The sequence below is a fragment of the Sturnira hondurensis genome, unplaced genomic scaffold (assembly GCF_014824575.4).
Source record: "Sturnira hondurensis isolate 20B ecotype Veracruz unplaced genomic scaffold, ASM1482457v3 Scaffold0018525, whole genome shotgun sequence".
Lineage (NCBI taxonomy): Eukaryota > Metazoa > Chordata > Mammalia > Chiroptera > Phyllostomidae > Sturnira > Sturnira hondurensis.
In genome coordinates this window covers 3464261-3486869 of record NW_028091156.1, presented here as the reverse complement: position 1 = coordinate 3486869, position 22609 = coordinate 3464261, and the positions used below count along the sequence as shown (strand labels likewise).

General features: G+C 45.5%; 1 protein-coding gene across 6 annotated transcripts in view; it reads right to left on the bottom strand.

The window, feature by feature from the left end:
* Window positions 1-5977: 5977 nt before the first annotated feature.
* ENAH (ENAH actin regulator) overlaps window positions 5978-22609 on the bottom strand; it is a 106910-nt gene continuing 90278 nt past the window's right edge. For 3 of the 6 annotated variants that reach the window (XM_037069350.1, XM_037069351.1, XM_037069352.1), the window contains 5 exons: window positions 19028-19094; window positions 16034-16096; window positions 13028-13106; window positions 10030-10087; window positions 5978-8884 (listed from right to left, as the gene is read on the bottom strand). In XM_037069350.1, the coding sequence (XP_036925245.1) occupies window positions 8847-8884; window positions 10030-10087; window positions 13028-13106; window positions 16034-16096; window positions 19028-19094 (305 nt within the window). In that variant the 3' untranslated portion in view covers window positions 5978-8846. The remainder of the gene's footprint in view (window positions 8885-10029; window positions 10088-13027; window positions 13107-16033; window positions 16097-19027; window positions 19095-22609) is intronic. The other 3 variants (XM_037069348.1, XM_037069349.1, XM_037069353.1) reach the window with 1 other exon arrangement.

Below are 22609 nucleotides of genomic sequence, written 5' to 3'. Positions count from 1 at the left end.
CTTTTTATTCATCCCTACGTGAAACTTTGGTGCAAAACCCAGGTGCCTCTAATCCTACCTACCCTGTCGAGCACTTTAAAAAAAAGTTCTCTCTTCATTTTTAGAGAGAGGAGAAGGGAGGGAGAGAAATGATCAATGAGCCGCTTCTTGTTCACACCCTGACTGGGCACAGCCCACAACCCAGGCCTGGGCCCTGACCAGGACTCACACCCACCACCTTTCAGTTTGCGGGATGACACCCAACCGACCGAGGCTCCCCGGCCAGGGCTCCGCCCAGCATTTTGGTTTCACATCTCGCCCTCTCTTCCACCTCCCCTGCCCCTTCAAGGTGGATGCCGAGAGTGGAAGATGCTGCTTCCCGACGGCCGGATTTGGATTTATTATTATTTACGTTTGTATCTGGACTGACAAGATGATTTGGGTCAAGCAGCAATTTACAATTTGTTGTTTAAAACGCGTTGCCACCGGTTCCCTTTCTTCCTGAAACGCAGCAAGGCCTGAGGTCCGAGACTCCTTGGGCTACATGAGGTTCTGCGGGCTCAGGAAGCAACTACACTGTAACCCTGTGTACGTGTCCGTCAGCCTCGACTTAAACTCTGAAAGCGTCGCTTCAGCCCAGGTCCCTTCAAGAGGTTAATTAACGCCCAGGTTAGAAAGCCCTCAATTCGTGGACTGTGCACCGCCACGTGCTCAGCAAAGCAGACAGTGGTGCACAGCCCCGAAGGACACAAAGGCACAGGTCGAGTTTCCAGACCTGCAGCAAAGAGAACACCTGGACCCCAAGATGTTCCCCCACACGTGTCATCGGTCCTGCCATTCCACTGCGTGCTTCCCGACGCGGCAGGTCTGGACAGGGCAAGGGGTTTAACGTTCTCAGCCTCATCAAGTAAACAGTGCATCGCTGGCTCCCTCACCCTCAAAAGCAACATAAAATGCACCGAAAAGCTTCCCCATATCCATGTACATGCTCATACGACAGACCCAAAGCTGCAGAAAGCTTCACACTTGAACTTGCAACTCACCCGCACCCCCCGCCGCCCCGCTCTGCTCACGGCACACGCACAGCGGGCCCTAACCCACCCACTCTCCCCCGCAGCTACAGGCACCAGACGCGCAGTGTGTCTGTAATTACAGACTGCGGGAGGCTTCCCCAGCCACGGCAAGCAAAAAAAAAAAAAAAAAAAACTTTCTATGAAAATATGTAAATACCATCATTGACTAGTACAGAATTATCTTGCATCCACTACAGATGTCTCAAGATAGAATTCTCTTTCTGGCTCATTCACTTCTGTTGAAAATGAATTCAACACTTCCTTTTGCCCCCAGAGAAAAACCACACACACACATTATGAAAGGCACGTCTTACTGCTAACAGAAAAAAAAATCCAAATCACACCCACTCACCAAGAACCGGAGTAAAAGAACGCCCACAAGACATAACTCATCTTCTACCCCGCCCTCCAGCCGACCTCTGACTTTGTGACACACATCTGTCTTCTAAGCAAGTCTCAAATGGCGCAGACAGCCCACCTGGTCTTTAAGAAATGGCTGCAGAGACTTTTGGATTAAAATAAGGAATGGGGAAGGAATGAAAACTTACACACATGTAATAAGGGCGGAACACAGAGGGTAGTATTTCCCCTCTCAAGGGCAGAGTGATGAAATCACCACCTGGCAGGTTCGAGGGCAGGAAACCACTTCCTTTTGCCCCGCCCCCTCAGGAAAAACACGGGCTCCACTCCCTCCAGCTCTGGAGGGTCTGACGACTCAGAAACAGCACCTGGACCAGAGAGAGCCTGGAGGGCTTCCTGTCACTTAAGTATCAGAACCGGAACAGGGGTCTCACGTCTCATGGACTCATCATGGTCTTGGAGAACAGCCAAGTGGTCTTCAGGTGGAGGAACCAGACAAACAGGGGAGAAGGCAGCGATGCTGACAGACCCCACACCGCACCCCTGGCCTTGTTGCCCCACCCATGAAAGCCCAGGACTAACCCGCAGAGGAACCCGGTCCCCCTCCATCACTCCTCCCTAACACCACCTGGCTCACGGCTGACCTCGGGGTCACCATCCCATCGACTTCTCCTTTGGCATTCACAGATGTTTTTTTCAATGAGTGGGGGTCAAAATTTTAAAATAATTAAAATCAGAACCAAACTCAGGCCTTTTTTCCTCCTGTTGGATAATAAAAGAATAAACTGACCAGGAGTCACACTGAATGGAGGACCAGAGCCAAGGACGGCCGACCAGCCCAGCAGCAGACCACCGGCACAGACAGTGGGCCCCTGTCCAACCACCCACCCCACGCACCAAAGGGAGGCACAGGGACAGAGGGGCGGGAGGGGCAAAGGGAAGCGACCCAAATCTAAGCGTGAAGACCCCAGCACATTAAATCGGACTCTGCTGACAAACCTTCACTCTCAGCAACAGGCTCTTCTCTGTGAAAACACAGTCCCCCCAAAATTCACTCTTAGCAATGGAATCGTAAAATGATCCATCTATGAAAACCAAATCCCATAGATTCCTGGCTCGGGCCTGAACCTCCTCCTACCCTCCTGGCTAACGAATGAAACACAAGTTGTCAGATGTTAACACGGCTTTCTTCTGCATCGTCTCAGCAGCCCCAGGACGGAACTAGCCCAGGTCTCTGGGAATTCCTCCCCTGTGACTTCCGCCTGTCCAACCCGGCCGTGCGCCTGTCACATGGGGGGTGTGGTCATCGACATGGGGGTTAGTGCGTGGGCAGGGACAGACAACCCGCACAGAGCCTGAGGGTCCAGGGAATCACCGCAGCAGGCAGGGCCGACCGAGGCCACACCCAGGCTCAGCCTGGCAGCGACAGTGAAAATCCTGAGTCGGTATTTCTCCCCTGAAACTTAGATGAACTCGGTTCAAAAACATTTTTTAAAAATGCCTTTAATCTAAAAAGGGGACTTAGAGGTCCCATGGAGGTGACTAAGAGCATCTCATTTTAAAAAATGTCTTCTGTGGCCCATTTTTCTCATGTGGTTACCATAGCATGTATTTTAAATGTAAGCTAAAAATCCCTTTTCCCTGTTTCTATAGATTTGAATGGAAGCTTCTGCATCTGATAAACATCAAGGTAAATACCAACCAATGGAAATTTTTCTTCCAAGTGCCGTTTTCTGCTCCATCCAACCAACCACAAGCTTTTCCACACATCCTAGGCCTTGGAAGGAGCATTTCCTGAAAACCAAACCCACCCCTAACACCACTCCCTGCCTTATCAGTGACTTCTTAACAAAGTAAGTTATTCATTAGCCAAGGTATAAACAAAGTAAGCAAAGCTTCCTACACGAGTCACAGAAGTGGTTTTCTTCATATACTTTAAATATTCTGTTATCTGCTGCTGAGGAAATTCTTGGCACTGAAGAGGGGAAAGTGAAATAAAATTCATAACATGACAAACCACACGGTTGCCATTTGTATATAGATTCTTAGTGAAATTAATGCAAATGTAGCCCTTTCAGGAAATACGGAAGCTTTGCTGATAATTTTGGTTAAGACGAAGAGCCATATTCTCCCAGAACTTTCTAGACATGTTTTCTAACTAGTAGGAGTTGGTTCCAGAGGAGACAACTTTCTGGTTCCTCTCAGCTGCCTGCCTCCCCTGCCCGTTCCTCCCCAGCCCGGGAGCCCCGGGGGTCCTCTGGCACCAGCAGCTTCCCGAGGGGCTGCTGTACTCAGTTCCTCTGCGTGTTTAACATGCGTCATGGCTGTGGGACCCAGCTCACGACGGACTGTGATCTCGCGCCTCAACACTTCGCTGAAGTTTCATTTATTCTGTGTTAATCAGCAGGTATGGAAGGCCCAGGACACGCTTTAAATGAAGCTGACATTTCTGTTTAGACCTCACGTGCAACAGACATCTATAATAACTGAGAGTCATCTTTTCATTTTCTCTTAACTGTCACGTATATCGACTTTTTTTCAGGTTTAACAGAAATAACCAACACACAGGGCAGTAATTCCTTTAATACCCTAAATTATGATGACCAAGTCATGGATCTACCCAACAACCTACCTACCTAACAATGCCTGTCTCACAAGCATTGTTACTTTACAAAGAGAAACTATTTAGACAGAAAAATCACATAGTTCATACTTACGCAGCTTTCAAGTACTATCGTCGGACCCAGACTCCACGTGCGCCATATGTGAACTCACCACTGGTGATCGAGAAGGAATTTACCGTGAACGCCACCACGGATGTCGATGCTGAACAGGCCTAACCACCCTAAATTGACTGCACTAATATATTTTCCTTTTCTCATCAATTATATTTTCAGATTTCAGTTTCACTTTTCCAGTAACGTTAACACATATAAAAACCTCGGTTCTCAAGTTTCCTTGGGACGTGAAGAGAACCCAGTCCACAGCCCACTGGGACGGTGACAGAGAAAACCTGCGCAACAGCCCCTCCCACCGTACTCGACTCATGGCAACAGCCTTTCTGGAGGGACGGCCAACTTCAGGTTCTCAGTCGAATGTGCTTATGCTGAAGAGCAAAACTATTTCTTCAGTGTTCTCCCCTACGTCTTCATGCACCGAGGACCTGGAACAAGATCGCTCACACATACTTCCAAGTTTTGCCTTCAAAAGCACCTTATGGCTTTTCAGTGGGAAGTCAGAGGTACTAGGCATCCCTACTGGCAATATACTCTGGAGAAACCTTTCACATTCCTTAAGAAAGCTTTCAACACAAACTCATTTGTTAAAAAAAAAAAAAAAAAAACTTAATTGCAAAAAAAAAAAAAAAGCAAACCTTAATTGCAAAAAAAAACACAAAAAAAAAACCCAAAAAAAACACCCCGTGCCACCAGGGTCAGGTTTAGGGCTTTGAAATGAATGCTGTAGCAACTGTCCTCAGAAAAGTGGTCTTTAAATGGGAACTCCTAGAGGGCTCTTTTCACTCAGTAGGGCCAGATGCGATGCCATCTTTAGGCTTTTAATCAATAGGATTTAAAGGGCTGGTTACGGCAGCTACAGAAAGTAATCAGAGCTCCTGTAGCTTGTCTCAGTAAACCGTGCTTCAAAGGGTAACACCACTTAGAATTTAAAGGCCCTGAAAATACATACAAATCCAGGAGACACAAAAGCTGTAGCAAGACAAATGTAGAAGGTTTCCATCTGTTACTTCATTCATTCTTGAATGGGAAGCGACGTTTAACCTATAGACAAACATTCTGGTTTATACGTGAAGCGAGAACCCGAGGCAGGAGAAAAAACTCAGCCGACACTGTCAGGGCTGCGGACTGTGTCGTGACTGCAGATGCCAGTGAGCGACAGGACCAGGGTCCATGGGACAGGGAAAGGATGATGGTGGGGGACAGTGGGGGCTGCTAACAAGACAGGCGAGGTGGCTGCCTTTCTGGCGAAGACACTGGGTTTTTAAACTGGAACTCAGAACTCACACTTTATAGGAGTCGGACCAAAGGAACCGCTGCGTACAGGTTTCCAGAAATTGGCACCATGTATAAACACACACTACAGACACACAGATGTCACCATGTTTAAAACGCAATACTGGATAAAGGCCTCCTTTCCCACACAGGGTCATCTGCCCGGCAAACTGTGTGAAGAAAGAGTTTAACTGCGTAAACGAGTTGAAGTATCTGACTATGCTTCGGGACAAAATGGAGTAAAATGAAACGCGTCTCATTCTGTCGACTGTGAGTAAGAACACTGGGTCATGGGGGGCTGTGAGAAAATAAGGATAGGGGACAGCCAACAGTAGTTCCAGACACAAGTAGATACATCACACGTATTCCCTTTGCACACAGTCCTTAGCATTTATGGCTTTTATGAACTCCTTTAAAGAACAGTGATGTGATATGTAAACTTAAAGCAATGAAGTCACAGACTCTGAAAAGTGATTTTTTCCCCCATTCGAAAGAACTTATTTCAGAACCAACAGATGCATTTAGAAGATTATCTGAGCGCCACAAACAAGCCAACACGTATATACTGCAATTTTATTTCAACCGCACAAACGGAGTCAGCGTGGAGGAAATGTCAACGAAACAGCACGGCGGAAACAGCCGAGAACCGAAAACTCTAACAAGGACACCTAACGCGTGAGCAGTCGACATTCATTAGTGTTTCAGCCTCGGTTTTGATTGACACTTGATGCTCGCGAATTCTGAAACCAACCCGGAAATCAGGGTGATTCTTCTGCAGAGATTTCAGCACCAGCACTAAGATTTGTACATTCAGTTGGTTTGCAGTTGACTTGTTAGCCATCTACACAGTGAACAGCACAGGTTTGTCACGGGTCGGGTCACAGTGTTGAGGACAGAAGTACCCTCCTGCGGTCAGAAAGGGTCCCCGAAACTGCATCAGACATCCCATGGAGGAGCGTGAGAAACCACCATTGCCACGCGGCGCCCGCACAGTCCGGGTGAGGACAGTCACTTCAGCTCCTGTGTCTCATGTTTCTTCACTGAAATCTCTAACAGTGACAACTGCCACGTGGGACAGGAGATGCGCACAGTGAGTCCATCACACGTGAGGAGAGAGCACGCTGCGCCATCTGGGGGGGATGCGGAACGATGGAGAATGCGCATGACTTAACACTGGTTCTTTTTCGTCATTTTACACAGACATCATGGTAATAATTAGACCAAGGCACAAAACGTTTAGTGCATAAACCAGCTTCCTTTTCACATCCAGCGTTTTACTGTGGTCTTTTCGTCTTCCTTCGGACCACGTGCACCCAGAGTCCTCTATCCTCCTGTAGACTGTTGAACTTGACCAACAAAATCAAAAGTGACGTCTGACCAGATTGATAGGGGACACACACATTGATATCATGAGTGTTTACATAACCAAAAGTACAATAATAAAGACTGGGAATGCCTCCTATGACTTCATGAGCTTGTTGCATCTTTACAATGCCTTTACTACTACTGTAGACGGTGACTAGCTGACAGGAAGAACTGGAGCCCTGACTGAGAGCTCGTCCATCCCAGATCACCCTGCAAATGAAGGTTCTACAGAAACAGGAACTGTTTTATTAACAAGGGAAGCAAATCCCCTCACCCGAACTTCTCTGCCATGGCCGTGCCCCGCTTCGGCAGCATTTAGGACACCATGCTGTCAACGCGCTCTGGCTTATGGGCGGAGGGCAAAGGAAAATGGGTGATTTCTTCCCAGTTTTAGTAAGACTTCCAATAATCAAAGATTTCAAAGCAAATATGGCACATAACAACTGAAGCATGAATCACAATGGAGAGCCTGGAGATTTTTTGATTTCCTAAATTAAAAACAAAAAACAAAAAACTATCATCGCAATAGACAGGATTCCTCCCCTATTTTAATCTTCCAAATTTCAAAGAAAAGGGAGTGGATGGCAGGCACACGGGTGTGCACGCACCGACACGCGCGCCCACACAGTGGTAACCAGAGTACCCACTTCCTGTTCTCACCACCCCAGTCTCCTTTATCAAAAGAAAAACGATGCGGAGCTCCTCACTGGATTCCCCTTACCCAACGACCTCTGTGACCTTGACCGCTGCCCTCATTGTTTGTTCTTGTAATTCAACGCAACGAAATTCAAAATCGGCCCTGCGCATCTGCGGGTCATTGTCACGGCCAGACTCAGGGACCCAGCGTCTGAGTCCCACAGGAAGACACGCTCCGTGTGAAGCGCCGAATCATGTTTCAGACCATTGAAATGACAGCAGTTCAGATACAAAGAGCTGAAGACATGATGTCAACGATTGAGTACTTGGTTCTGTTAACATATTTACCAATTAAAGCCACAAAAGAGTCCTCGTCATTTTTCATGCAGGGAATCGAGAAAAAAAAAGGTAGTGCAGAAATTAGCTTTAAATAAAAAATTATTCCATCCCTTCCCCCCACACCCCAATATGCTACGAAATGTCGTCCCTGGGACTAGGCCTGGGAAAGGGCACTATGGGTTACTGTGACATGCGTTCCTGCCTGCAATGAAAAAAGCTAATTTTGTGGTGGTAGTAATTACATTATAAAAATGTCCACATGCATAAATCTAAAAAAGGTTGAAAACCTACAGTAAATCTACAATATATTGTTTTACATTTGACCACTGGTTTGTGTTATGTAAGGAGTCATAGATTTGGTAAAGCGTTGTAGCAATTTAGGAAGGCATCTAAATCTTTAAATTCTGGACGAATTCTCTGTTGCACTCTACAAAATTGCATGAAGGCTAACTCGAGAGACTTCCTATCGTTCTAAAATTCCTCAAGCCGGACAAATCTTTCTTAGGACACTTTCTCATAAATATCACCCTTCGAAAGCACGTAACAACCCCGTCTGTTGCTCATCTGCCGATCTTCACCCACACAGGGCTCATCTCAATAGTCACAGAATAATGTGATAGGAAGACGGACCTGAGAGAAACATTTACAATACAACAGCGTGACTCGCTGAACTCTTCATCAGCACGCTCTGGAAAAAACTGAAGCTTTTCTCCTCTTTATTTTAGCAATGGATTGTGGAAAATGAGAGAGTCTATCTTGACATGAAAATATTTCAATGCACAGCGATCTTGCCTGACGGGCTTATCAGCATTTTCTGTACAACTGTTCCAGGAACTCGTATGCGACCGACTCTTCCATCCTGTTGAAAAGGTCAGACACAGCAGCAAACTGGGAGGGAAACGGCTTATCGCCAGAGTAATAACGTCTGAAGGTTTTCCAAGCGTGTTGGTGTTTCCCTCCTTCCGACTGTCTCCATCTTCTTACAGCTCGCAAAATGCAGGGTGTGTTGTCGCTGACAGTTGTTGTCTGTGGGTGTTTTCTCCTTTCTCCAGAGTAAAGTCCTAGTTCTCCTTAGTTTGCTTCTCTATGCAGTATTCGACTTGTTCAGTTCCTGCCTGATGGCTGGGTGGGAAAAGGAGAAGTATTCAAAACAAATACAGTAAGATAAAATAAATGAGTGATTCAATCCTAAGAAATTTTAACGACTGTGTTCACACAGTAACAGAAAGACACACTGATTTTGCATGTTTCATCACACGATCTTTGAATTTTCTTATTACAAAAATGATGCTAATTTCCGTATGTGTATATTTGCTTTGGTTCTCCCTTCTCTAGTCCCAGTGAAAACTCCCGTTCTGTGCGCGGAGGACAAAAGAGCTGTGTGATGGAATGGGTGAATAAAGGTAACCCCGGGGAAATCCTGCCCACCTAGTTCTCCCGAAATGCCTGCTCAGCCAGTGAAAGAGGGACCGTGTTTATCCCTATTTGTCTCCCTTACAGGAAGGAGAGGGGGCTCCACCCACGTGCCACCAAAGGGCAGGACACTACAGAAAAGTATCTGTCTTATGCCCTCAAGTAATAAACTGGCTATTACTTTATTTGCATTTTCTTCTTCTTTTTTTATCTTTACCCAAGGACATGCTTACTGATTTGGGGGGATGGGAGGTAGGAAGAGAGGGGGAGAAGCATCAACACGAAAGAGGAACATCCAGAGGTTGCCTCTGCTTCACACCCTGACGGGGGGCGGGGGGGCCAGGGGACCAAACCTAAAACGCAGGTATGAGCCATGGCCAGAACAGAACCTCCCACCCTTTGGTTTATGAAACAACACTCCAACGATCTGAGCTACACAGGCCAGTACTATTTGCATTTCTCAAAATTTCCTATTCTTTTTAAAAATTGTATTTTATTGATTATGCTGTTACAGTTGTCCTGATTTTTTGCCCTTTGCCCCTTTTCACCCAGCACCCCACTCCCTCAGGCAATTCCCCCCCCCATTGTTCATGTCCATGAGTCATGGGTATAAGCTCTTCGGCTACTCCATTTCCCGTACTGGACTTTACATCCCCATGGCTATCCTGTAACTACCTGCCTGTACTTCTTAACCCCCCACCTCTTCTTCCATGCCCCCACTCCCCCCTCCCATCTGGCAACCATCCAAACGCTCTCTGCATCCCTGATTCGGTCTCTGTTCTTCCAGTTTGCTTAAAAACTTCCTATTCTTAAACATTACCTCATGGGAGTACCAAATGTGTTTAGACACTCACCATCAATGAGCTCTTCTTTTAGCTTCGATAATTCTTTTCTCATTTCATCTAAAATGTCCTGAAATATTGAGAGAAAAACATGAGGAATACAGAAAAACAAGTCCTGCCGAAAAGACTCTTGCCCATATAAAATTTTAAGACTATAAAATAGGATGCTTGGTTTTGGTTTCTGGAGTCACGATACGTGTGCTAGAAGACTCACTTCGGGAAACTTTGTTTTAACAGTTTCCCTTCCCCAATCTTCGCTTATCGCAGCCTCACAGGACATGAGACAGACGCTTCCTAAAACTAAACCGATGACTCTGCCATCCAGAGAAAGGCGCAGTTCCCACCGCCTCCCCAAAAGATAAAGACTCTGATCTTAGTCCAGCCTCTGGGCACAGCGTGAGGGTGCCCCGAGAAGATGCGAGGACGTGTGAAGGAGGAAGACAAGTCAACGGGACCATCAGCTCTCGGCAAACCCGTCATCTGGTCTGAAGCACGGGACTCCTGGGGAACCCGCACAGCTGCCGGGCGGCGTCTCCGGGAACCCGGGGTTTCCCTGGAGAGTCCTCGGCCGCTGGCTGGCCGCCCTGGCGGGGAGACGGAGGTGGGAGGGCCCGCAGGGCGGGCAGCAGCCACACGCAGCGTGAGCACTGGAGTGTGGCTGGCCCGGAAAGAGACGCACTCCAAATGACTTCAAAAGTTCAGTACGAAGAAAATAATGTATAGTAACTCCGTAGTTAATTTTAAAGTATGTTCTACATACTGAATTATTACTGGGAAATCACACATTTTCCCCTGTACTGATTTCATGTGGCTACTCGACATTTTGAAGTTCTTACCGGGCCCATATATTCCATTTCCATTTAATACCGATGCTCGGCACCCTCCTCCTGCCATGGAAACCACACCTTCTTTACGTATTTTCACAAAATTTCTACTTGTAAGTTCAATCTGAAATAATGGACCCCCCACCATTAAAAAAAAGATTAAGGCCTATGTCATATGAAAGCTTGGGGGCTATGACAAGGTAACCAATGTTAATGGTGAAAACAGTAACTACCCTTAGGAAAAGTTAGTTTCGAATTACGTGACTTGAATATTGCACACGCCTCAAGTAAAATCAAACTGCTCTGTGTTTAAGGTTCAGCTTTTCCTGTTTAAAATAAGGTTGGAAACTATCAAGCAGTTTGCCCATTTTCTCCATTTGCCCAATGAGAAACCGAGGCGCAGAAATCACCATACAGACTCACAGACATCCTTATTCAAACCTGAAAATCTGAACTCAAATCAGAGCTAGCCTCTCCCCATTGCTCTTCGGCTAGCCAGGAACTTACCCGAAAGCGTGTGCCCGTGCTCTGTCACCAAATGTTTTTCAGGAAAACAAAGGCGTATTTATCACACAGGAAAACAAGAGCGTTATCAAGCACCACACGCTTCCTCTCCAAATTACATAACTCCAGTCACCTTTCCAAAGAGCTCTGCGGGACAAAAACTAGGTTTCTCCGAAATTACGGCCAGGAGTTCCCTCTGGGACCCCAGTTAATTTTGGACTCATTACTGCAACCATGTTGCCTTTTCGGGCCCCCCACAAATATTTGCTGGCATTGAGAAAACATGAGGGACAGACGCGGAAAGTGGGGTCTGAAGGAGAACTTGAGTTCTAACTCCAAGTCACTGCTGACTCAGCTGTGGGCCTGGCCTTCTCTGGGCCGTGCACACGTGCAGAATTTGAGTATGAACACCACAGGACAGGACTCCACGAGGACCTGGGAACAATGTTATGCAAAGAATCCAACCCTGGGTTCGTCTAGTGCTAGGGCCACCCACCACCCAGCACACACTACGAGAGTGATTAGTATCGCCATTATCTCCTGAGGCGACCCTGCAGCGCAGAGCAAGAAGACAAAGATAATGTTTTTCCTTAAAGACCCATCAGCACTGAGGTCTGCAAAGCTGACAGTTAACTTGACTAAGATTTCATGGCTGGCCGTTTTCTTTTTGACACTACCCAATTTAAAAAAAAATTACTTTATGTCTTCTAGGAATAAAATATTTTAAAGCTCCACACAATTTCATCATCTATTACTTCTTCCACTTTTTTCCTGAGCACACAGGTATGAAATATAAATGCACATATATCTGAAATATGGACAATAATTTTTTAATTAAGGTGAGATAACTGTCTATAGTGTTGGTTACCTGTGTGTTCCACCTAATGTGGGCGTGCACTCACAATTCATTGTGAACTATTCTTTCCCTCAGAGTTCCTGCAAGGCCCTCCTTTGTGTTATAATTATACACTTCTATGGTAGTTTCTTAGCCTAAATTCTTAGAGGTGATGGGGTCAAAGCTAAGACATTTTTAAGGCTTCTGATTTATTTTCCCAACTGTTTCCGAGAATGCAGAAATACACGCGAGTGCCCATTTTCCTCACATTCTCACTAAAACCAGATTTGCTAGGTCCGTTTTTGCCAATGGAAGTGAGAAGTGGGAGCCTGCTCGCCCTTTTAAACAAATACACACCAGGCACAGACATTTAAAATTCACACTATCCCATCCAACCACTGCCCGCCCCCTCTGCCTCCGCTGAAACTTCATGCAAACCCACTAAACCAGAACATGAGAATCTGAAAAAATAATATGGTGCTAATGTCACTGTTTAATTTGCAGAAAACTATCTTAGCTCTATGTGCTTTTCAAGTATATTCATGAGCTGTCAGATACATGCAGGCGAGATGCTTTTACAAAGGAGGAGTGCGCCCTGGCTGGTGTAGCTCAGTGGATTGAGCGCGGGGCCTGCAAACCAGATGATCACGGTTCGATTCCCAGTCAGGGCACATGCCTGGGTTGCAGGCCAGTTCCCAGCAGGGGACTCACGAGAGGCAACCATACATTGATATTTCTCTCCTTCTCTCCTTCCCTTCCCGTCTAAAGATAAATAAATAAAATCTTAGAAAAAACTTTTTAAAAAAAGGAGGCATGCAAGCGGAGGACCATGGCCTCGCACACCCACCTGCTTCAACCGGTCGTAGTCCAGTCCCTCCGTCTGGACTCCGTTGGCACTGGGCTGCGACGAGGGTGCGGATTTTGGTCTGTACAAATGAAATGTCCAGGACAGGTCAGCAACACTCGGGAAATCTACAGAGTTCATAAATAACTGTGAATTTACCAACCCAGCCCCAGATTTCAACACATTTCCCAAAACACATTGGGTTGAACTATCAAAGTTGTAGGGCTGACTAGATCGTAACACAGAAAGTGTTTTCCAGGTTTCTCGGGATTTCCAGTAGTTATCTGGAAAGAGACAAGAAAAAGGTGCTAAGACGGTAAGACGTCTTCAGTGAGGAGTAGAAGGCCGTGTTGGTTTGTGCACGAGGCAGGTCGTCGGGCAGGTCACCAGGTAGCGTGCGACGTGTCCACCACGACAGAGAGGAAAGGCCACCTGCAACCTCCGAGGCCCAAGTGACACACTCCTGCTTTCTCCTTCTTTTGAAATTGCACATCGTCTACTAGATAGCCGACAGACCAGTGGAAGGGAAAACATAAAACCAAATGGTTTACTCTAATAGGAAGCAATTTACAAGCTCTACACCTTGGTCTGGGGGGAGGGGAATTTTCAGCAAGCACAATTTCTATGTATTTTTTAATTCCATTTCAAACATTTAAAAAAAGAAATAAACATGTTGGAAAAAATGGTTATATGTTAAAAGTATATTCACATCCAAAGGGCAATGTGGCCATTTCCGGATGAAGTTTTTTGGAGATACCGTCTGAATGGTGTGTTGTGGCTAATTACTCCCATAAACTCACTTCGCTTTGTTTCGTTTTTTTAACAAGGGAATGCCACACAGAAGCTGATTGTCGATTATTGCACTTTGAAAAGTTTAGCTTCTATCAAAATTTTCACAGAAACAAATACATCTTCAGGATTAGGCTTATTTCCAGCAAAAGTTTCCGTATCAACTGAGTCAGCCACGGCTCCCTCCCCGCGTCTGGCGGTAGGAGGAAATACTGAGTGGGAAATCCACTGCTTCGGTGCTGGGGGCCACAGCTCAGTGCAGAGGAAAGCCACCCGTCGGCTCATTCCAATTTTGCCGGAGCACCTGAACAGGAATATTTGCTTTAACATCAAACGTGACTGCTTAAGAGGTTGTGTGGAGCAATCAACCAATTACATTGCATTAGATGTTGCATATGCTCCCAGGAGCGAGGAAAGTAACTTTCAGAAACTCCATTCCATGAGGACGAGGAAAGTAACTTTCAGAAAGCTCCATTCCATGAGGACGGAGGGAGGTCCTGTGGGGGCGAGGAGGTTTACACAACACATTTCCTCGCCCCAACACATTTCCCCGCCTCCCGTGAGGAGGACACACTCTTCACTCTGCAGGAGACTGCTCAGTGCCACAGCGGACTTAAGATGCACCGAGGTCCACAGTAGGCCAGCCATAGCGCTCTGTGTAAAGCCCGGTCTAGTACAATATTCTTAAGGTCGACCTGCTGTGCATTTCATTTGCCCACGCTACCCATTCCTGCTCTGCAGAATTAAGCCATTAATTACTGTGCCTTTTCTTCTACTGTTCATATTTAAGTGGTACAATGAGCTGAATGTTTTCTCCTAAGCTAGAAAACGAACATCGTTAAATTCATGTGAATAACTACCACCTGTTACTTAACCAGGCAGGATGCTACCAATATATTCATATTTACTGAACAGTGCAAGAAATTATTATTGTTATACAATAATTGTGGGAACATGCAATTCTTAAAAAACTGAATTCATGCTAACATGCAATCCACCACCACCACCACCACCACCACCACGACAGTTAACTACAGGGGGGAACTTTTCATACTGAAGGAAAGAAGTAATCACCACTTTAAAAAACGGTTTATGGACAACACTGTCCCGGGAGGCCCTATGTGTGACGGTGGCAAGATAACCGGGAAGATGAGCAGCAATCTCATCACTGGTGCCGTCTCTCTACCTACTAACAAGTTTGAGTCTTTGGGTTGTAACAATTAAATCACCTCGAAAAAAAATGATTTGACTATTATAATACAAACATTTTGTGCAGATTCAACAGGCTGATGGAATAAACTTATCCAGTATTTTAATCATTGATGCCATGAAAATAACTTTAGCTAACAGCACTTTGGCCAAATACAGTCTGGTTATGGAACCCCTTACTCTGCCCAGGACACTGCTCCATGCCAAGCTCACGTTCCCGGGAGACCTGGTGCGCAGGTTTAAAAACAGACATGGGTAGTAACATGCATACATTTGTTGTTCTTAATCTATGGTTTTCACCATAACTGGTAACAAAACATGAGGATTTCTCAAAGGTTTTTGTTACTTTAGAGTGACCGTGTTGCCTCCAGATATATTACAATATTTGTATGTCCCTTCTGCCAAATTAATTCTCAGTGTAACTTAAGCACTTGGAGATTTTTTAAAATTGCCATTGTTTCAATGAAGAAGGAAATACATGGTTCACATTTTAAGTTTTTCTTAATTAGAAAAAATGGGATAATAGGACTCATCCTAGAAAACAAACCATCTGTTCAGGATGTTAGATGCTAGGCTGTCAAAGATACTCAATTTACAACAAAGTATTAGAAAACAGAGATTTCCCTCAGAGAATGACTTATCCCCAACCGTGGCTGCAGGATCCGGTATTCCCCCTTTTAAAGGCCTCGTCCCGTACGGACGACCTACAAACAGCCCACGTACGTGTGGCCTCAGACTCCCATTCTAGTGTGTCTGATAAGTTTACCATTTACACTTATCCTAGTCCAACTATAAAGTGATGGTGGGGACATGAATACTATACTAACTTTTCTAACTGAAATCTCTTAGAAGTTTTAAAAAAGTGCTCTGGACAAAGGTGAACACGAAAGAGTCGACCGTCCCAATAAGCATGGCCCCGTGGTGATTACCGATCCGTGCAGAAAAAGCTCAGCCCTAGCCTGAACGCGTTATTTGAAAGTCTCAAACCACAAAGGCACAGCAGGGTGATACCTGTGTAATGAATCATAGGGTCTGCTGTCAAAACCCATCTGACTTTTCCTCGGAGAATCCCGTCTAGGAAGGGGAGAGACCACGTAAAGGGGCGTACAACAGAGCTTTGAAAAGGATTTCTCATTATGCTATTACTTTACACGTTTTTTAGTCTTAGCAAACAAAATAAGAACTAAAGGAGTCCACTAACCTTAAAATAAGTGTTTCCAACAAAACAGAAGGTATTTGGAGACCAATTCTAATTATGTGAGGGTACTGTTCCCTTAATCACAGAGAATTTTTAAAGTCATTTTTATAGACTATAGACACAGTGAGATGTAAACACAAAGATTTATTAGCAAGTACCAAAACACAAAGACATTTCTATTAGAGTAAATATAAAGCTATTCAGTCCCAAATGAAAGCCCAGTAAAAATTATCGTGGCCTGAACTAGAGAAAAATAACTCTTCTCGGGGGGGCGTACAGAGAACAATTTTTCCATCTTGAACACAAGACCTGCAAGCCCTTAGTAAAAAAAAATCTCAGGAAGAAACCACAAACTTCCCAGCGTTTCATTCCAGTCAGAGTTCAAAGCATTTTTAACCACAGTGGCCTTGCGTTTACTCACTATCTGACGTCTTCATTTAGTAACTACAGCGTGAGGCAGCATCTCCTGCGTGTTAACACAGGACACTAACGTGCCACAGTCATGACACGGAGACTCGGAAGAGAAAGGGGTATTTTCACCGCCACGGGAGGGCACGGCACACTTAAAACCATAAAATGGCCAGGGTACAAGCTTCCAGAGGGCACAGGGGAGACAACTTAGGAAGGAAAGAAACACACTTCGTATCTTCTAGACATATTTTCAAAATCGCCTATGGTTGAAAAGTGCCTGTAGTGAAATTTTAAGATATACATCACACATATTGCTAGTTGCACCGAATCTACTGAAAGCTGTAGAAGTGGTCAGGAAACAACGAGGCGTTTCAGAATTCCTATTTTGGGAAAGGAGAAGAAAGCCACCTACAAGTCAGAAGGTGATCACAGTGCACACTAGTGGAGAGCAAGGACCAATATTCCCTTGACCTACACACAAAAACACGTTTCAAATGGCAGCCTTCAGAACACTTACTGAGCTTCCTTTAGAAAAAGTCTGCAAAACCGTTCGGGTAGTTTTTCTTGCACTAAATGAATGCAAACAAATCAAGGAGCACCATCCACTTGGAGAACCTCTTCCTGCCCCTTCTAAGACACTTCTGCTGGGAATTTCGGTTTGGCCGTAGGCAAGCTCACAGCGGAATCACCACCAGTGCAGCCTGGACGGAAAGGAGTGGGGAAGAGGAGAAACAGTCCTCCTCGTCCGATTCCCACCTCCAAAGGAAAATGGCTCTGTAACGGTGCTGCTCTCCATCTCCCTGGGACCAGTGAGCTTCCCAAGGCGCCGCCACAGACGGGCTGGGGCCAGGCCCGCACTCAAAGACTGCGCGTCGGCTCGGCCTCGCAGCCCCTGGAAAAGCAGGTAAGCCTGAACGAATCCCTGCCTTTTCCTCTACAGCCCAAATACGGGGCCAGGCACAAATAACACCCCTCTTTAAACACCAAATCAGAAGCATGTAATTCTGTGATGTAACAGTATCTCACACTCGAGCACATTTTAGGTGAAATGTTCGAATGAAAACTATCGATTATTACACCCATGTTACCATCAAACACACCCCAGCAGGCCTGACTTCTGCCGGACCCTCTTCCGGTCACTTTAGAAACTACAAGCACCTACACATTCCAAAAGGCCCGGCCTCTTCGGGGTGCTTAGGCAGCAGTGTCCTCAGCAAACCCTGTCGCCTCCAGGAGAACAGAACCTCACCACCACGAGGGCCAATGCAGATTAGGCTGACGCAGAACAGAGCAATAACAATCGAGGTCCACCCCTGTAGTTTTCTTTATTAGACTTCTGCAAGCAGAGTCAACTTTGCCCTTTACAAGGCAAAAAGAAGGCAAATAGCTCAGAAAGAAAAGGCAAAAAACTCTTTAGTCTCTAGGAAAAACAGCTTTCGTTTCAGGGAGACCTTTAAACTACCTCATATACCACCCCCCCCCAAAAATTCATCTGTGTTCCAAACCTGTGATAGAAATTTAGTTATGATAATACAGTATGCTTAGCCAAGGAATACTGGATTTCCTTGACCACAGACACAGGGCCAGTTGGAGAAACATGAATTAACCACTCTTGTTTCTGGGCACTATTTCGTCTGACTTGATTATAATTAGAAGTTTGAACAGAGAGAGCAAAAATCTTTCTATTTTACCAATCCAGAATTTTATTTTGCTCTTTCATAAACATTGTCGTCTTTTCTCTCCGGCTGCTTTTCAGTTTAAAATGTTAAGTTTCTTTCAAAAATCACAATTACAAAATACAGGATGTCATTCAGACTAATGGGAAAATGTGAATACATCACGCACTGTAATATTATTTTGCTCAGTGTGAAATTCCTTGAGAGCGACAACTGTATTGAGGTTTCTTAAGAGAATGTCCTGGTTCTTAGGACAAAACACAAGGAGTATTCATGGTGAAGCAAAAGATATTTGTAAACTGCCTTCCAACTATTCGGAGGGAAAAAAGTGTGTGCATGTGTAGATAAGAGTTCAAGCAAATGTGGCGAAATGTTAGTAACTGGTGTATTTAGGTGATGGGTCTACGGGTGTTCACTGTGCTATTCTGTTAACTTTTCCGTAGTTTTGAAGCTCTCAAAATAAAAAAACCAGGAGGAAGAAAAGCTACTGAAATTTCAGACAACCTGGCTGGCTGCAAGCACGGGGCAGAACTCAGACAACCACCAGAGGAAATACAAAGGAGCCCAGCGCTGGTCCCACAGCGGTGGGAACACGGGGGTTTTCTTCGCTCCACTGCCCAAGTTCAAGTCTACCACCCGTTGTTTCTACCACACAGATGTAGGTGTCAACTTCTTTTTGAGATAAAAATGTGTTGTCAGACTTAGAAGAAACATTGATACCTGGAGATAACAGGTGACTTGCTGCCATTCATTGTATTCGTTCTTTCCCAGGGTTTTCTCGTTGGTTCTTTAAAAATAAAGAGCATAAGTTACTAAACATCTGACATGCGACCAGAGTTATTGTAAAACAAATAATAAAACACTAAATACCATTATACAGGCTTATGTAGTAATACAGATAAACAAGGAGATTTTCATTTCGATTCTGAACTTGAATTAAAATCTGTAAGGGTTCTAATCTGAACAATTTCAGACCTTGAAATGAGAAGAAAGGCCAAGTGTGACGAGCTTCCCTGGTATATACTTAGACTGTTAAATCAAAAATACCACAACCCGGTTCACTGAACGGAAAGAAGCTTCTTTGGTAAAGACAGGATAATCCGAGTGAGAGCGGCCTATGTTTGAATAGTTATGACACAGCATAAGTTATGTTAAATTAGAAGACAGTGTAAGTTTATCAGACTCAGTCAGTATCAGCATACTATTTTAAACGATTTTTCGCACTAAAAGTAAATAAAACAAATAAAAAGTACAATCTTTAATGTCTTGATAAAGTCTGACATTTAATCTAAATTCAGATAGTCCTCCTGGAAAAAAAATTCAAACAACGTGAAATAAATCTCGGAATCACACAGCTCTATTGTGCTTCCCTGACTCCCAAAGTAACTAATTCCTGGGCTCCAGCCGACAGTTCTGGTTAAACGTTAGTTCCCGGTCAGCTCCTTCTGCCAAGGCTGTGCGGGACTCGCCGGTCCGCACCTCCTGTGCTACCAAGCGCTGCTCCGATTTGGGCCAGATCACTGATGCTGCTGTCACCGGCCTGGCTCGCTGACGGGCTGACACCAGCAGTGAGACCTCGGCGCGGGAAAGCAGTTGGCCGCCTGAGAATCAAGTCTAAGGTCGATCTGTGACCTTGGGGGCACAGTTTTAACCAGGGAACCCCACGTTCCGATGCTGTCCCTCAGCTGGCGGCCTCACACTCTCATTCAGGTAGCAGCTCGCTCGCTCTCTCTCTCTAAACTGCACACGGGCAAAAGCAAATTCATGCTCTTCCTCGAAACACTAGCTGTGTCCTGGCTGCTGTTGCGTCCGGTCGTCTACATGTGAAACCTTCGAGTCATCATCACTCATCTCGCTTTGCTCATCCATCAGTCATCAGTCCCTCTTTTTAAATAGGTCTGGGAGGGACAGAAACACGTCCCAGAGGCATCTGCCAGAGTAGGTGCAAAGAGGGAGGTCCTAAATAGAAATGAAGGACAGACAGGTGGACAGACGGGGGGGGGCGGCCACCAGGGCACTGTCACCAAAGAAGAGGCATGCGGAGGGATGAAGATATATTATCCAATGTGTGACAGTGTAGTGAGTGCTAACACTCAGCAGTGGGCCAAGGTCTTTCTCCATCAGCCAAATCCTCTTCTAATCTTAAAAGGGCTCCTCGGTTTTGGGGAGGAGCAGGTCACTTCAGCTGTGCGGACAGAGAGGCTGCCCGCTCTCTGGGGGGCCCCAGGTCAGTCTGAGGGGGAAGGACACAGGCTGGGTCACCCCCCACAGGTCGCTGGAATTGCACTGGAGACGGTTTCCCCCTCTCAGCCCTCCTAGACTCCCATGTCAGACTGCTCACTACGGCCACTTTTACTGTTCTTAAACCATCAACCCACTGCTTGCAAGATTAAGCCTACACTGTTATCTTTTCTTTTCTGTGAATAATTTTAGAGAGATGGGGTGCGGGGGAGAAAGAGAAAGAGAGAGTGAGATTTTTAGTTGCTCCACTTCCTGATGCATTCACTGGCTGACTCTTGCATGCGCCCAGAGGGGAGATCGAACCTGCAACCCTGGCACACTGGGACAACACTCCAACCAACTGCACTACCCGGCCAGAACCAAACTCCTGATCGTCTCATGTAAAGCTTTCCACAGTCTGGTTCTCACTCGCTCTTCCAAACCCTCCCTCCAGGACACAAAAAGCTCTCCATTCTAGGCAGGCAAGCCTCTTCTTGCTCATCTCTGGCTCCCTACCTGTGCAGCATTGCCCCTCCCTCTATGTCCAGCCAGACTGAATTCCCTTCAACACATAGCAAGACGTCATTTTTCTCTAGAGATACCCAGGTGACCCCAGACAATACAATGTCCTTCCTCTCTGACACATTATTTAATATTTAACACGTGGGTGTAAAAGATGAACTTTTCATGTCTGTCTGTGTGTGTGTGTGTCATCTCCCCAGCTGGTGCCCAGGCCTTTCTGGCTTGTCATGTGCCCGGTACAATGCAAATTTTTTAAAAAAGAACCCTAAATGAGAGAAGTGAAAAGAGAAGCCCCGGCCCTTCGGATGAATCCTTGATTGAACACCGAAGGCGCACACACAAAAACACACAGAACAAATGGGACAACGGTGCTCCGGTTTTCTGCATTTTCAATAAGGGGATGTATACGAAGGAGCTGTTAACCAGGGGTCTCTGCATAACCTCCCAGGAATGCATACAAATTTTGGAATGATGAGCAGATCTGTATAAAAATATGATTTTTTCCTCTCTTGGGGAGAGGATTTCTACTGTTTTCAAATTTTAAAAGGTTCTGTGACCCTAAGTCATAGTTAGGTTTTTAAATGCCTAGGGTATTAATAACAGCGCCTCTAATTAATTTTGGCTTATAAAAGAAAAATAAAGTAAAATAAATGGGTCACAGCCAGACAGTTTTTATTTTTTAAATAGTTTATTTATTTATTTTGAGAGAGAGGGAAAGGAAAGGAGAAAGAGTAGGAGAGAAACATCAATATGTGGTTGCCTCTCATGTGTCCCCCACTGGGGACCTGGCTGCAACCCAAGCATGTGCCCTGACTGGGAATCGAACCAGTGACCCTTTGCTTCACAGGCTCGTGCTCAATCCACTGAGCTACACCAGCCAGGGCCAGACAGCTTTTTTAAATGAAGATAATGTAAACTGACTCGAGTCCTGTCCAGAGGAGAAACAAGCAGAGCTGAGGGGAAACTGCTCACAAAGTCACAATGTCCACTGTAACACAGCAGTCAGACTACCGAACGGTCACTGCGATGATGAGAATGATTTCTTTTTTTACAAATAGGGTATAACCGTAAAAACAAAAAGGAAAGTATGTTTTCTAAAAAGGGGAACTCAGAGGCACTGGTAGTCTCTAAATCAAAATATGTAGGTAGGAATTAATATAGGCATTTCTCTACAGTGGTTTCCTATGGATCAATTCTAGATAGGAATTCACCACAATCACCAAATGTATGCTGCTTCACTCCAGATCAGATAAGGCAGGGGACAGCCTGCCCCCCATCCTTCAGTCAAAAATGAAGCAACGGCCTGAGACTGGAGCAGAGCCACAGGCCCAGCCTGGGGACAGTCCTCACTAAGCACCTCCAGGGAAATACATTTCGTTGATATTCTAAGCAGGACAGTCTATGCCCAAGAGTTCTCAATTTCACTAAATTTGAGAATGTTTCCTGAAAGTTTAAAAAGATGTTTTCCCCTGACCTATTAGGAGCTTTATTTCCTGGATGATCACTATTAGCCACATGGGTGGGTAAAATGACGACCTTCTCAATGTGAGAATGTTTTGA